At 51.7% G+C, this 14,483-nt stretch overlaps 1 protein-coding gene across 5 annotated transcripts in view; it reads left to right on the forward strand.

The window, feature by feature from the left end:
* Nucleotides 1-4,616: 4,616 nt before the first annotated feature.
* Nucleotides 4,617-14,483, forward strand: part of PAX3 (paired box 3) — a 91,799-nt gene continuing 81,932 nt past the window's right edge. For 2 of the 5 annotated variants that reach the window (XM_045560204.1, XM_045560206.1), the window contains exons 1-4: nt 4,617-5,083; nt 6,365-6,600; nt 7,944-8,073; nt 9,264-9,398. In XM_045560204.1, coding sequence (XP_045416160.1) covers nt 4,999-5,083; nt 6,365-6,600; nt 7,944-8,073; nt 9,264-9,398 — 586 coding nt within the window. In that variant the 5' untranslated portion in view covers nt 4,617-4,998. Of the gene's footprint in view, nt 5,084-6,364; nt 6,601-7,943; nt 8,074-9,263; nt 9,399-9,791; nt 9,912-14,483 lie in introns of those variants that run through there. The other 3 variants (XM_045560207.1, XM_045560205.1, XM_045560202.1) reach the window with 3 other exon arrangements.

Below are 14,483 nucleotides of genomic sequence, written 5' to 3' on the forward strand. Positions count from 1 at the left end.
CAGGCGTCAAGGAAACCCAGACTCTACCGCTTGCCTGATTCACTTTCTGCAGCTCTGCTCCTGCCCCTACTTCACCCAACACCTCCTCGCCTCACCTCAGCACAGATCTGCCTTGGCCTCTTCTCCAAGGGCCAGGTTGCCCCCAACCACACCCTGGCTAAGTAAGGCCCCTCAACCCTTATCCTACCTCCACAAACAGAACAGGTTTCCTTCACACACACACACACACACACACACACACACACACAACAGCAAAGCAGTTACTGAATTTCTTTTCTAAACATCCATGGTAAACTTTTACCGAATTGGGTAGAACACTACTTGAAAATTAAGACAAAACGTATGTTAATTTTTTACAAGATGGTTTTTTTTCCCCTAGAGAGCTCTGGCATCTTGTCTTCCTTGTTTGCACAAAAATAATTTTCACAAACCCAAATGAATGTCTGTAGGGGACATAATGCCTTGAGATTCATTTTCTCCGTCCTTTATTGCCCTTCAAAATATATACATTTTTACATCTCTGTTCTTCTTCTCTCTTCTTTTTCCTGTCCTCTTTTCCTTCTTCCTTCCTTTCTTCCCACAAACCATATGTTCTTTATTGAGAACCCGCTTAAAGGTTCCGGGTGGCTCCCTCAGCTTGCAGGGCAAACCCACTTTGGCTGGCCTACACCGCATTTAAATGCGGCGCCCAGATTCTCGTGCAGTCCCTAAATCCGAACCCGTCCGGACTGATTTTCCGATGGGGAGAATAGCGGCGCCAATGCTTTTGACAAATAACTGCAGGGGGCCTAATGACGGTCGCAGAGGCAGAGGCTGCGATGGACCGAGGGTTGAACCCGCGCATTCACCAATCCGGTATCATCGCATCCAGCCCGGAAGCTCGTGATCAGGGACCTGGCGTTTTGATTTCCTACCGTGAGCATGGGGCAGCCTTTCTGTGTGATTGAGGGTTTCTCGGCTTTTTGCCGGACCTCTAACTGCTTCCTGAGAGTCACGCCTGAAGCCGGGCAGGCGGCCAGGAGCTGGCCCCCTGGACCAAGCCAGCCTGCCGGAGCCAGCCCTCCAGACGGGGCAAAAAAGTCCTGGGTGGCAGACGCCAATCGCCTCCTCCCTCTCAGGTCAGGGACATTATTTTGCAGAAATCATAATTTCCTCTTAAGACTTGTGGCCGGCTGGAAGTGAAGTCATCCTTCGGAGGCCCGAGAAGCCCAGGGGCCATGAAACTCTTGTGCTGGGCGGTGGAGTCCCCAAGTGCAGAGGCTGCGCGCTGATGGGAATTTTGCTGCCCAGGCAGAAGCCACCAAACTGAGACTGAGGTTGGGATGTACATCCACGCATCCAAACCAGGAGAGCCTTCCAGTGAACCGGCATGCTCTACCCAGGCTGCACGGCCAGCCTGCTGTTAATTTCACCTGCAGTGTGAAACTGGGATCAGAGGAGGCGAGGAGGCAACAGCAAGTTATTTTCCTTCTTTTTTTTTTATTTTTAGTAAAACAAATTATTTTATTATTGTCCTCAAGGCTACAGTTTCATTTTGCACGTGCACAAGTAGCGCGGGTGGACGCCAGGCTTGTGCACAAAAATTTCGAAGAGACTCCCCCCGACGCTTTCTGGTAATTTGTCAGCCTTGGGAATTGATGCTGCCTCCCAAACCTGGGTTCAGGGCTGTGCTGCAGGGCAAGGACCCTCGCCTTCCAAGGCCCACCGCTGTGTCGCTCCTTTCTCAATTAGCATCTGTACAGTGGCCAAATTCGGCACCGGGACTTCGTGGCCCACAGGCTCCGGACAGGGGAAGTGGCCTGGGAGGATGCTCCCAGCCAGCTGCGGGGATTGGGGCGGGGTGGCCGCGGCTTCCAGAGAGACTTCAGAAAGAAGTAAGGAAGAGGCCCAAGCCTTGGAGATGGAGAAAGACTGGCTGAAGTATTAAACTGGGGTGCGTTCTTGGAAACCAGTCTGGGAAACTGGGAATCACCCGGCATTCCTGCGACCTGTTGCTGCACAGTTCTGCAGAGTCCCGGCTCTGGGCGGCGTGTGGGCGCCATCGGCCGTGAGTCTCGGCCAATATCGATGTCCTGGCCCTCGTAGGTCGGACTTGGGGACACATACCACAAGGAATTTAGATTCCCTAGGTCTTTGTAAGTTGCCCAGCTGTCTGGAGCCCGAGGGTGCCCACCGCAAGCTCCCCTCAACCCTCCTCCCCGCCCCGGTCTCTGGGGACCTCTGGTTGCTGCCCGGGTGGAGAAGGGCCGAGCTAATCCTCTGTTCGCACTTAAACCTCAGAGCGCTCGGCAGGGGAGAGGCCCAGAAAGAGAGAAAGTGAGTCGCCTGCCGACTACGGCAGCCATGGGGTCCCCAACTCCCACACATCCTCATAGCCTCCATTTGTACATTTTTATAGCGAGTGAAGACTAGTTTATGGATGCGCCTGCTGGACCAGCCTCCATGGGCACTTGAGACCCAGTTCAACAGGCAATACCTCTGTTCGGTAGTCTAGCTGGCTCTCCAGCTTACGGGACCCGGGAGAACGACGTCTGCCGCAAGTGGGTCCCTTCGCGAATCTGCCGGCTCTCAGGAGAGAGAACACGCGGCAGGACAGCGACGGGTCAACGCCAGGAGGGCTTGGAGACCGAGTCCGCCTCTCAAAAGCAAATGAGACTAAGCCCTAGACGTTTTTTATGTGCCCACAAGGTTCTGAGGTTCCTGTTAGTTGAGAGTTAAGCCTACATTTGCTCTCTTAAAATACACTTCGGGTACCTCCCTGCCCCAACAATTACTACTGACCCTAGAAAGTGCTCCCTCGGCTCCGCTCAACCTTTTGGAAGAAGAAATCTTGAAAAAAGTCTAGCTTTCGAAACGCTTTCCCTGTGAAGTGGCTTGGGAAATAAGGACACAGACTTTGGTGCCCCCCTTTTCAAAACGAAATTGAGAAAATTTTCCCCTTGACAAATTGAATCATTTTATGTAAAACCAGGTTAAACAGGGCTTTATTCCAATTAGCTTCTCTGCTTTGTACCATGAATGCACATGCTGCCCCCTCCCATGGGTCCAGACATTTTCGAGAGCCTCCAGAGACCTGTCTAGGCTGCTCTGAGGGTCAACCAAACCTTTTGACAACAGGCGGCCTGAAAGCTTGTCTGTTTTCCCCACTTGCGAGTGGGTTTTTAAAGGGCCAACTCATGGACTGTTGAGTAGCTATAGCCCCCCTCCTCATCTTGCCTTCTGAGTTTGCCTTAATTAGGGGGTGGGGAAGTAGGATTGGAGGCCCGAGTCCAGGTCAAAACTGTCAAAGAAGGTGGGGGAAGGGGAGGTTGGGAGGGGGTGGAGAACTCCAGGCGCAGAAAAAAATTCAAAAATCGTAAAAGGAAAAGGGGGAACTTGAAGCCCAGAAGTCATTGTTTCCTTTATTTCAAAGGGAAAAACCTGCCCGATTCTCATCCTTTTGATTGATTAAGGCCCTGAATACCTCGCGGCCCCGGAGTGACAGTCCCTGAATAGACTCGAGCGAATAAAGCGCAGTGCGGAGCGCGGGGCTGGCACTCAGGGGTGTAAAGGAGGCGAGTTCGCTGGCACTTACCAAGTTATACATAAAAGGCTATGCACAATGGTACCTTCTCTAAGGACAGACAGTCTTTACAACACTCCTGGCGTCATATCCTGCTGGGGACACTTCAGCTCCTAGCCAAGACTTCGCTCCTTTTATTTTTCCAGCAGTTTAGTCTGAATGCCATAATAAATTCCTGAGAACAAACGCTGCAGCCAGGCAAAACTTTAACATATAGACGCATCTCTGTCGACGCATTGGGGATCTATATGTAGAGATTTAGAGCCCTGGCTTCCCAGAGGGGTTTTTAAATCAAGAAGAAGAGATGGTTTCTCTCCCCACCACCCTCCCCCTCTGCCCCAACCCCACTCTTCAACTAGCGAGTCCTGGGGCCTAGCGACGGCTTCCTATGCTTCACAGTACACCGGCTTGCAGACTCAGAAGACAAAAGAACGTTATCAGCACACCCTGGCCTCCTCCTGAGAGGAACCCCACAGGCGGGACCCTGTAACAAGCCTAGGCCAAGGGGCACTGACCAGAGGAAGGAAAGCCAAATATGTCTGGGGCTCCAGATGCCTTCTTATTGGAATTGTGCCCCCTCCAGTGGCAGTAAGCCAAGGGAAATGAGAGAGAGAGAGAGAGAGAGACCCACAGGTAGAAAAACTGAGACATATAGACAGAAGACACATGGAGAGACAGAATGAGAGGAACAGTGTCAGAGACAGAGAGAAAGCCAAGGGGAGAGAGAGATCAGAGATACACATAGAAAGTGGTAGACACAGACAGAGAGACAGAGACCCCCTCTCCACCCTCAGTAACTGCTATCTCCCTGGGGCCGTCTCAGTTTCCACGGGTCCACCCTTCTGTCCCGGGGTAAGGGCGCAGCAAGGGTCCCTCTCCGGGCAGCAGAGGCCTCAGCACTATCAGGGATGGGAAGAGAAAGTGGCCGCTGTCGCCCAATCAGCGCGTGTCTCCGCCACCCGGGATGGTCTCCCCGTCGGCCAATCGCAGCTCAGGGCTCCTGACCAAGCTTTGGGTGAAAGAACATAATAAATGCTCCCGAGCTCGGATCCCCGCAGTCGGTGTCACGACGGAGGAGACTCAGGCAGGCCGTGCTCCCGCCTCTCCCCCCTCCCCGGCTCGTCGTGGCTCTCTGAGCCCCCTTTCCAGCGCCCCCAGCCGCGGGGCCATCCGCCCAGACTTGCACCAAACTTTTCCGCCCTGGGCTCGGGATTCTGGACTCTGGGGCCTCCCTGCCCGCCCCTTTCCCGGGTTCCATCTCCAGCCTCTCGACTAGGAGCCAGCGGCCCCCCTCCCCGCGTCCCTCCCACTCTCTCCAGCCTTTTTGGGGAGGGGCTCTCTACGCTCCGGAGAGTTCCCGAGGGTCACCCCGGCTGCGCTAGCCTTTCCGTTTCGCCTTCACCTGGATATAATTTCCGAGCGAAGCTGCCCCCAGGATGACCACACTGGCCGGCGCTGTGCCCAGGATGATGCGGCCGGGCCCGGGGCAGAACTACCCGCGCAGCGGGTTCCCGCTGGAAGGTAAGGGAGGGCCGCAGCGCCGCCTGAATGCCGAGGTCTGGGACCGGTTGCCCTACTCCATCCCCAGGCTCCACAGGCCCATTCTCCAGGCACCAACCACCCCCTTCACCCACCCCAAGAAGCAACAGTCGGAGTCGGGGCCCCACTTTATTTCCTCTCTGCAAACGGAGCGCGGTGCTTTCTGCAAATCCCCGCGGAGCTGTGCGCCCGGCCTGCGCCGGGCCGGTCCACTTTCCCCTGTTGTTTTGAAAATGCCAGTAGTGGGGAATGGGGTGAACCGGCTTCTGAGCACCAGAAGCAACTTCTCTGCGTTTTGTTCAGCCAAAGTCATCTTGAAATTGTCCCGCTACACTTGTGAAATGTTACTTCGGGAAGAATTTTCCTGCCGTGCAAAGTGGCTTGCCCTGCAAAGTTGTGGTGGCTGACGCAGAGCGCCATTGTGATTGGAATTTTCAGTATAAATTAATTCATTATAATTGCATTAATCTCAAACAGCGTTTCTGAAGTTTCTATAAACTTGTTTGGGAACTGCCTTTCAGTCAGTCTGAAGATCCTGGGAATCCCAGGGAGTCAGGAAGCGTTGCCAGTCTGAGCCCTTCCAAAAGGTTTTCGAGGTTAGAGCCGGGATGCTGATCCGGCCGCTCTCTTGTCCCGGCTCAAGAGTAGAATGTAACACCCACAGCATGAATGGGGGTTAGGGGACCCAAGAGCAGACCGGCGCTGTTGTCTCTGTCCGGAGGTGTAACAGGTGACATGAGTTGCTGCCTGCGCTTCCTCTCGGGACCCTCTTTGACCCTTGGCTGCTACACTCTTAGCTAAAAACCCCAAGGCCTGTCAGCTCACCCAAGTCCCTTAGAAAGAAAGGGACAGGGTTTGATGGGAGCAGAGTTCACCAAAGCCAGCACCTGGGTGAACCTCTCTCTTCCTGCAGACTGTTGCTAGAGCAAGGTAGACTTTGTACCAGCCTCAGGGTCTCCTTCCAAGTTGCCACCCCTCCTGGGCCCGAAAGGATGACAGTTTCTGTAGGGCAAGTTATTTTGCTCCAGTTGCTCTCTTCACATAAGATTATATGTCCCTGAATTGCTTAATAATTTTTAACAAATGTGTTTGAAAGAGGATCTGGAGCTGGGTATCCCACGTTGAGCAGTTTCAGTGTTGGAGCTGTTAACATGCACATTGGCCAGAAGAGTGCAAAATTAGGTGCTGCTAATCTCTCCTGCTGCTTTCTATTCTCCCTAAGTGTATTTCCCCTTGCCTCTCTTTTTCACCTTCTCTCCACAGTGTCCACCCCCCTCGGCCAGGGCCGCGTCAACCAGCTTGGCGGCGTTTTCATCAACGGCCGGCCGCTGCCCAACCACATCCGCCACAAGATCGTGGAGATGGCCCACCACGGCATCCGGCCCTGCGTCATCTCGCGCCAGCTGCGCGTGTCCCACGGCTGCGTCTCTAAGATCCTGTGCAGGTATCAGGAGACGGGCTCCATACGTCCTGGTGCCATAGGCGGCAGCAAGCCCAAGGTGAGCGCGCGGGCCTGGCCCTGTCGCCTCCCCGCCTGTGGTCTCCCGGGTTGGGAAAGAGCCGGCAGGAGGCAAGGGCTGACACCTGAGGCTTCCCAAAGAGTTATTTTTCAAGTCTCTGAAGGGGCACGAGTGTGTGTGTGTGTGTGTGTGTGTGTGTGTGTGTGTGTGTGTGTGTGTGTCTCCATACTCCTTGATGAAAGCTAAGGGAAAACTTCAGCCTTTTTGCAAAGGAATAATAACATTTCTTAAAATACTCCCGAACCTTGGAATCCTCATCAAATTATTTTAAGAGACAAACACCTAAAGCATGCAAGCTGTATGTGCCCACCTGTTGCGGAATTCTTCCCCACTATCTCCCCAGCCTCCACCCCCGACACTGCCCTTTCCCAAACCTAAGAAACAGTTTTAGGTTGCATAATGGTTTATCTCCGAACCCACGCCCTCAATCTCCCCTAGTGCAAATTGTTTTCAAGGAGTCAAAAACTAGGGTGATTAGTTTTCTTTTGTAATGAGCCAATGACTCCATTTAGAAAAGCAGTTTGGTGCTATCCTCAAATTATTTTGGTTCCTGTTTTAAAAAAGAAAGAGACTCACACAGGCTATGGCTGAGAAGGAGGGGATTGCACAAGTTCTGCCTTTTCTGCTGGATGTGGATAAAAGCCAGTGTAATATTCTATTTGCCATCGGGCAAAAATTAAGAGGGTCATGATAAAAAAGACTTCCAAACACCTTCTACTTTCTCCCCACTTACCCAAACCCTTCCACAACTTTTCTAAGAACCTTTGTAAACTTTTTTTTCAATTGGGGGAGGCGGAGGAGGAAGAGCCAGTCTCCCAAATTATCCATATTTGTTATCCATTCTAATTTTTAAAAACCTAGATACCTCTTGCATTTCATTCTGCTCTTCACTTTACCTAAAATCTTGTGCCCCTTTGGAGAAGCACAAGTTGCAGATTTAACTTGATTTTTCAGTTCCTCTTTCAAGCATGCCCCTTTTAGTTTCGTATTCATGTTGATTCTGGGTTAGGAGTTGCCTTATTTCCAGGGATCAGAAAGTACACCCACCCACCACCAAGATTTTATAATTGTTCTTAATATACCCCTGTTATCAGAGCTAAAGCGGGGAGGTGTGGGGTCCCCAGGCTGCTCTGGGATGGGATGATTTTTTGTCTGCCCCTTTCTAAAGTAAACTGCTTTAGAGACGTGTGGTCCTTTGCTAACACGGGGTGTCTTCCCAGAGGGTGCAGGGAGGAGCATGCGGACAGGCCCCTAGGCTGTGGGGCCGCCAGGTCTGGCCCAGAGTACCGGGTACCAACGCCGGCCCGCCTGTTCTCTTAAAGCAGGTGACAACGCCTGATGTGGAGAAGAAAATTGAGGAATACAAAAGAGAGAACCCCGGCATGTTCAGCTGGGAAATCCGAGACAAATTACTCAAGGACGCGGTCTGTGATCGAAACACCGTGCCCTCAGGTACTGGGCCCATTAACGTCTCCCCAAGGCGCGGCCGCCAGTCGCTTTTACCCTGGCGGGTCGTCCGAGCCATAATCACCCAATTATCGATCCGGGCTTTTGGGAGGTGGCTTCTCCCAAGGCCCTGAAATATTTACGAACCAGACGCTTTTGGCGTTTTATGGAGAGAGAGGTGAGCCACTGTCCTGGGGGCTGAGGGTTGGTCGCCGAGGTCTCCCCAAAAAGGATTTCTGTCGGGGAGGGCGGGCAGGAAATGCGAGGCGGAGGCCAGGCGTTTATTAATATTGATGTTCCCTTTTAAAGAGAAACAAATGTTTTGGTAACCCCAACCGAAGAGAGATAGGGCAGCGCCAGGCGAGACTTTGCCTCGTGCTCAGAGGAGGGGAGGCTTCGGCAACGGCGGCCGAGGTTGTCCCCGAGAGTCCCAGGACCGTCCGGCGCCCCGGCAGCCCGGGGGAGGTGGAGCGAGAAGAGGGGCGAGCGAGGGGCCAGTGCGAGGGCGCGCGGGAGAGTTTGTTTTTAATTAAAAGGAAACTCCCTTTTTCCCTCTTCGAGAACGATGTATTTCAGAACATGGATTTGTTTACCAGACTGGAATCTGGAAAAAATAAATGGGAGAGAGTGCCTTTTCTTTTGATTTTTACAATAGGAAACGATTCTGCAGTTGAAATTTAAACTCTTTATAGCTTCAAAAAATAGAAAAAAAAGACAAAGAAAAGAAAAAGAAAGAAAACAAACAAAAAAAATCACTTGAGTTTCAGGGGACAAGTCTGCAGTGTTCTTTCTCCCTTAACGCAAACGGCGCGGCCCCTGCCTTCAGGTGGGGAGAAAGGAGGGTGCGGGGTGGGCTGGTGGGGGGATTCTCTTAGATTGGAGGAGCAGAGCACAGTCTATGGAGTCAAGAAGGGAACTGCTTCCTGCGGGAAAGAGAGGGACAGAAATGGCATTTCTCCGTCCTAACTTGGAGCCGTGGGCTTCTCAGGCTAGATCTGCCTGTCCCTAGATGTCCATAATGGGGCGGGAGGTTTGAGCGGGAGGGTGAGAGGGTGGTGGAAGGACGGGGGTGCCCTGAGATGCAGGAGGAGACAGGACGGAGCATCGCTGGGCAGGGGGTTGGGGGCGGCTTCCTGTACGCCCTGCGAGTCTCAATCCCGCGCGCTCCCTTGCTCCCTTCCTCCTCCCGCCCCCAGTGAGTTCCATCAGCCGCATTCTGAGGAGTAAATTTGGGAAAGGCGAAGAGGAAGAGGCCGACCTGGAGAGGAAGGAGGCAGAGGAAAGCGAGAAGAAGGCCAAACACAGCATCGATGGCATCCTGAGTGAGCGAGGTAAGTGGCGGCGCCTGGGGCCGCGTGCTCTGGGCCGTGGCGGGCATCGGCTCCCTCCCTGCCTTTGGGGTCCTGACGGCGGCCGGCCCAGGCTCAGATTGGGGTCTCTCCTCGCTCACAGCCTCTGCGCCTGCCCGGGTAAGGGCATTCACGTGAAAGACCAGAAAGACACAATTAAAACAAAAATATTCTCTATTGTGTTTAATTTTTCTATGTTGTAAGTCTTCTGCACCATTTCCAGCTTCTTGGAGTGTAGAACTGTGAATGGCGCTGGTGGGAGGGGGTACCTTCTTGCCTTTAGGTGTAGGGAACTGGGCATCTCTCAGCCGTTGAGGGGCTGGGGATAGAGGGTACTTGAGCCTTTAGAGGTTGAAGTAGCTTTTATGTCCTCAGGGAAGGCCCTGGTCTCCAGACTTTCCCACACCAAAGGAGAGAGAAGAGGGGAAACTCTTTGGGGCAGTGGATCCCAAAGTTGCTCCACGTTGGGTGCCCTATAAATGTGTGTGTATGTTGGCTGTTTTTGATTTGTTTTAAATTGGTTTTCAAATGTGTCTGGGTATCAAAAGGAGTTCAAGCTCTGAGTTACAAATCTGAGGGTTCTGGGTTCTTGGGCTCCTAGCGCTGGCACCTTCTGTCCCCTAGGGGCGTGGACCACCCACTCCTTGTTGGCAGTGGCCTGTGGGCTCCCAGGGGAGCCAGAAGTGTGGCTTGCTTTCCCCTTCACCTGCTGCTAGCCGTCTCCAACTTTAAAGGTATACACACAAAAAGGCGGAAAGAAAAGAAAGTCAGTGCAGTTGGATTTGAACCAGGAAGGGATCATTTCACTGGGAAAGGGGGAATTGTGCCTCAGTAGCTTTGGCCTTTGAGAAGGTTGCTCCTCTTCGAATTTAACAATTGTTATGAGTGGCCAGGGGCCACACCTGCACTTAGAGTTTCCCCCTCTGGGGCTTGGACTTTGTTGGGCAGAGTTGAGTTTTGGAGTTGCCCTTAGAGGGTCAGGCAGCTCTCCAGGTGGGCTTATATCGGTCAGGTCACTGTTGGTGACCCAGGGTGGGACTTCCTTTACCTTCATTGCCTAACTGTGGGGCAGCTGCTGGCTCTTTTGAGCAGCTGCTTTACAAACAAATGCAAAATCTGTACGCAACCTTGAAGGAATACTTAGAGTTAGTTGGATGTTACAAATCCAAATGCCTGATTTCAAGGATAAACAGAAATGTAGATGTTCTGGTGTGCACATGAAATCAAGAAGACACCCAAACCACAGCAGGTTGGACAGGGAGACAGAAAATGCTGTTGCTTTCTTTCCTTTTCAGCAGGGGCCCCATGTAGACTCAGTGTAAACCCCTCTTTTTGGAGGGGTGGGTTTCTGCCCTGGTCTCTGAGAAGGCACCTCAGCTTTTACCCCAGGCTTAGCTGCAGCATAGAGGTACTAGGAAGGGAGGAAGGAAGGCAAGGGTTCAGACAACCCTAAACCAAACATGTCCCTACGGTCAGTGGGGAGAAGAGCCCAGAGCGGGTCAGAGAGGCTTGGGGGCCCCACTGGCTTTGCTACTGGTTGCTGGAGGCACCCGCGCAGCAGACCGGCTGCTCCCTCACAGTACAGGCAATCGAGGCCCAGGAGACAAAACGTCCCAAATGAGCTGGTCAAACATTTGTACAACTTTTCCAGCTTTTACAAAGAAGGCCTTCTCTACACAATCTACACTTGGAGATGAACTTGGGAGACAAAGACTGGAGAGTCCATTGAAACTCACACTTTAGCTCAGCCCAGACAAAGCTCCAGCTCGGAGCAGCTTGATGTGAACAAAGGAAGGCAACCTTTTTATAATTCAAGGAGAAAAGAAGAGAAAACAGCACCACAAAAGGCCGAGAATAGACATTATGGGCTTGCAATGAGGGATGAATTATTCAATGAGCCCCAATAGCTGCTGCGCCAGGAAGTTTTATGGACTCTCCAGCGTGGAAAAAGTGGCCATTTCACCTACAAAATGTTTCTAGTCTTTTGGGCCGTCTAGCTGGGCCGGCTGCCATTCAAGGGCAATTGCTACCATTTTTAAAATCAGTATTCTCCCCAGTGGGGGCTGTGCTGTTGAAAACACACACACACACACACACACACACACACACACCTTGGGGGCTGAAGCCTAATTTAATTTAGGGTTGTCAAGGAAGATGCAGCATCAGTCCCTTCAGCGCCTCCAGCTCCCTTCCGAATGAGCTCTGGAGGGCAAGAGGGGCCCAGAGCAAGGATAGATTGAGGTGTAGTTTGAAGTCTGGAAACCTCAAAAACCCCCCTCTGTTGTTTGGGCATCAAAAGTTCCCGGCTGCTCCGCTTGTGAAATAGAATGAATGTTGTTAAAGGGCAGCTAGTGCTGTGCCCTGGCCCGGGGGGAGGGGAAAGCTGACAAAGGAGGGACTTTGGGTGCCTTGACCAGTGTGGTGTGCTGGTGCTGGAGGTTCCGGTTTAGTGAGCCTGGTGGGTCCTGCTGAGATTGACTTTTCAGGGGCCATCTTTGGCCTGGAGTCCTACTAGGACACAGGGAAAGAGACACCCGGAAAGGGGTCAGAACCACCCTCGTTTTTCTCTCCAGGGTATGGCCTTTTCTCCTAGATGGCCCCCTTTACCTTCCCAACTTTCCCTTTTCCCTCACCCAATCCAAGAGCAGCGTAGCATGCGGCCCTGGTGCGCTCAAGCTAGTGCGCCCTAGCGGGCGCGCACTAGGCGCTGTGCGCCCCTGCTGAGTCCAACCTTCTAGCCCCCTAGCCCGTGTGAAAGCAGAACGTTGGGCGGCCCACGAACACCCAAGCCCTTGGTTCCCCCACCCCGCGCTTGCCCTTGGCCCGCACTGAGATGGGAACAGGCGCAGCCGGGGAAGCCAAGCCCCGGCCGAGGCATCGGGGGCTGTGGGCACGGCCCGCGCTGCGGCTGCTCAATGGGCGCCTCTGTTCCTCCCCCGGCTTGGCGTAGCGGGCCCGCGGGCGCCGCCACAATGGGCTGGGCCCCCGCTCCTGCGCCCTGCGCCAAAGCGCCGCGCCGCGCCGCCCCTCCCCTATGCTCTGGCCGGCTCGAAGCTTAGCTCGCCGGGCTGCAGCCGACTCAATTGCCTCCTTTATGTCCTTCTCACTTTCATCTAGACACAGACCGCCTCCCCCTTCTTCTCTTTTTTTTTCTCCCTTGCCTGAGGCTCACATTAGTGAAATTTCTTCAGCCTCCCCCCATTTTTTCCCCTGATTTTAAAGAAAGCCCTTAACACAAAAGCGGTGACTAATCAATAGAAACTTCATCATCTCCTCCTCCTCCTCTTCTTCCTCCCCCCTCCTCTTCTTTCTCTTCCTCCTCCTCCTCCTCCTCCTCCTCCTCCTCCGCCTCCTTCAAGAGGGTGACGCTTTTCCTGTTTGTGAGTTTTGGGAAACATTTTTGCTTTGTGCCGTAATGGAATTAGAGGACAGATGAGGACTGTAAATGGACACGCGACTGCAAGACTCTCGCTTAAATATTTAGATGCAACGTTACAATTACTGACTTGTTGTAGCGGCTTTGAAGTGGCAGCTCGGGAGTGCAGGGGGAGAGAGGCCAGATTGCCAAATTGATGTTTTGATTGGGACTGGAGATACACTCTCATAAGGCTTTCCTCCCTTTTAAAATCACAAGTGAGCGTGGGAGGTTTGCAACAATTTAAAAGACTTCAAGCATAGGTCGTTGGGGACTTGTATTCCTTTCCTATCTCTGCCCTCCTATTTGACGTTTACGAAAAAGAGTGCCCCCCCTTTTTATCTGAGAAAGTAAAAGTGACACAATGTTTTGCTCGAGTTTCCGTTTTGTTTGTAAGCTTATGAACTTTTCTAAAATTGATGAGGAGGATTTCAGCTTTTCACGGGGGCCTGAGATACAGCAGTTAAAAAACGCAGAAAAGTTTTAAAGGTTTTTGGAGTATTTCATTTCCAGTGGAATCATGAAAAGGGCATTTTTATCATAAAGGGAGCGCTCATTTCTTTCCCGGGGAGTCAGCAACCAACGAAATTTTGGCGCAATGTTGAGGGAAGCGGGAGGCGGCGGAAAACTTTCCCATAGATTAAAACCATGGGGTATAGAATCATAGGTTTGTGGCATCGGAACCTTTATTAAAGTGGACAGCCCAGCCCACTCTCCAAGTCTATTTGTCAGGATCATGAATTTGACCTCAACGTCATTTTCTAGTCTTTAGAGTAAATTTCATGTTTTCTGAAGTCCTTGCAAAATTCAACATGGTAAATATCATCCGTATTTTAAAAAGCGCTACAGATATCAGAACGCGAGTTAAATTAGAACACTATGCTGTTCTTTTCCTTAACGTGGAAGTAACGATTTTCCCGCTGGAACAATCTGAAAGGAAACACCAGCGTTCGGCTCATAGCTTTTTCTTTTTCGCTTGTTTGGTTTGGTTGACTGCTGTACGCTTACTTTCTAGCCTTATTGAAAACACGCAGATTTCCCAATTAATGCTTGAAATTGTATGTTTATTTTGGGGTTTGATTTGATTGTTGATAGCACCGGAACGGGGACGTAGGGGCTTCAAGTGCGTAATAATTACTGAAGGGTCATTTAAAAGTCCCCAGGGCTGAGCATTAAAACCCGCCCGGCGGTGAGGCGGAACCAGCAAGTGCGCCGCGGTTCAGCCCAGTGGAATATACAGAAATCAATCACGTGAATAGGGAGCTACTAAATCCGGATGGTTTCAACATCCATGAATGCATATATTTTGAGGACATATACAAAAAATTCCTTCCTGACCATGAAATTAAATGTTTAAGTTGTTCATAAGCAAATGGCCAATGAAAATTAAAAACTGCAACAACAGCAACAAACAAATGGGGAGAGGTAGAATTTGGCTTGGGCTGGGACAGAGAAGGTTTAAGTTTGATGGGGTTCTATGACAGGTAACTTATTTATGCGGGTAAATAAAGATTAAAGAACCATTAAGAATGTACATATATAACTAACAAGACACTAAAAGGCAATTAAGAAGTCAGTTTAATGTCTTATCTCTCTGGCTGCTCTGGGGTTGTTTTACAACTAGGAATTAAAATCTGAAAAGGAAGTTTTCA

This window comes from Lemur catta, chromosome 8, assembly GCF_020740605.2.
Source record: "Lemur catta isolate mLemCat1 chromosome 8, mLemCat1.pri, whole genome shotgun sequence".
NCBI classification, from domain to species: domain Eukaryota; kingdom Metazoa; phylum Chordata; class Mammalia; order Primates; family Lemuridae; genus Lemur; species Lemur catta.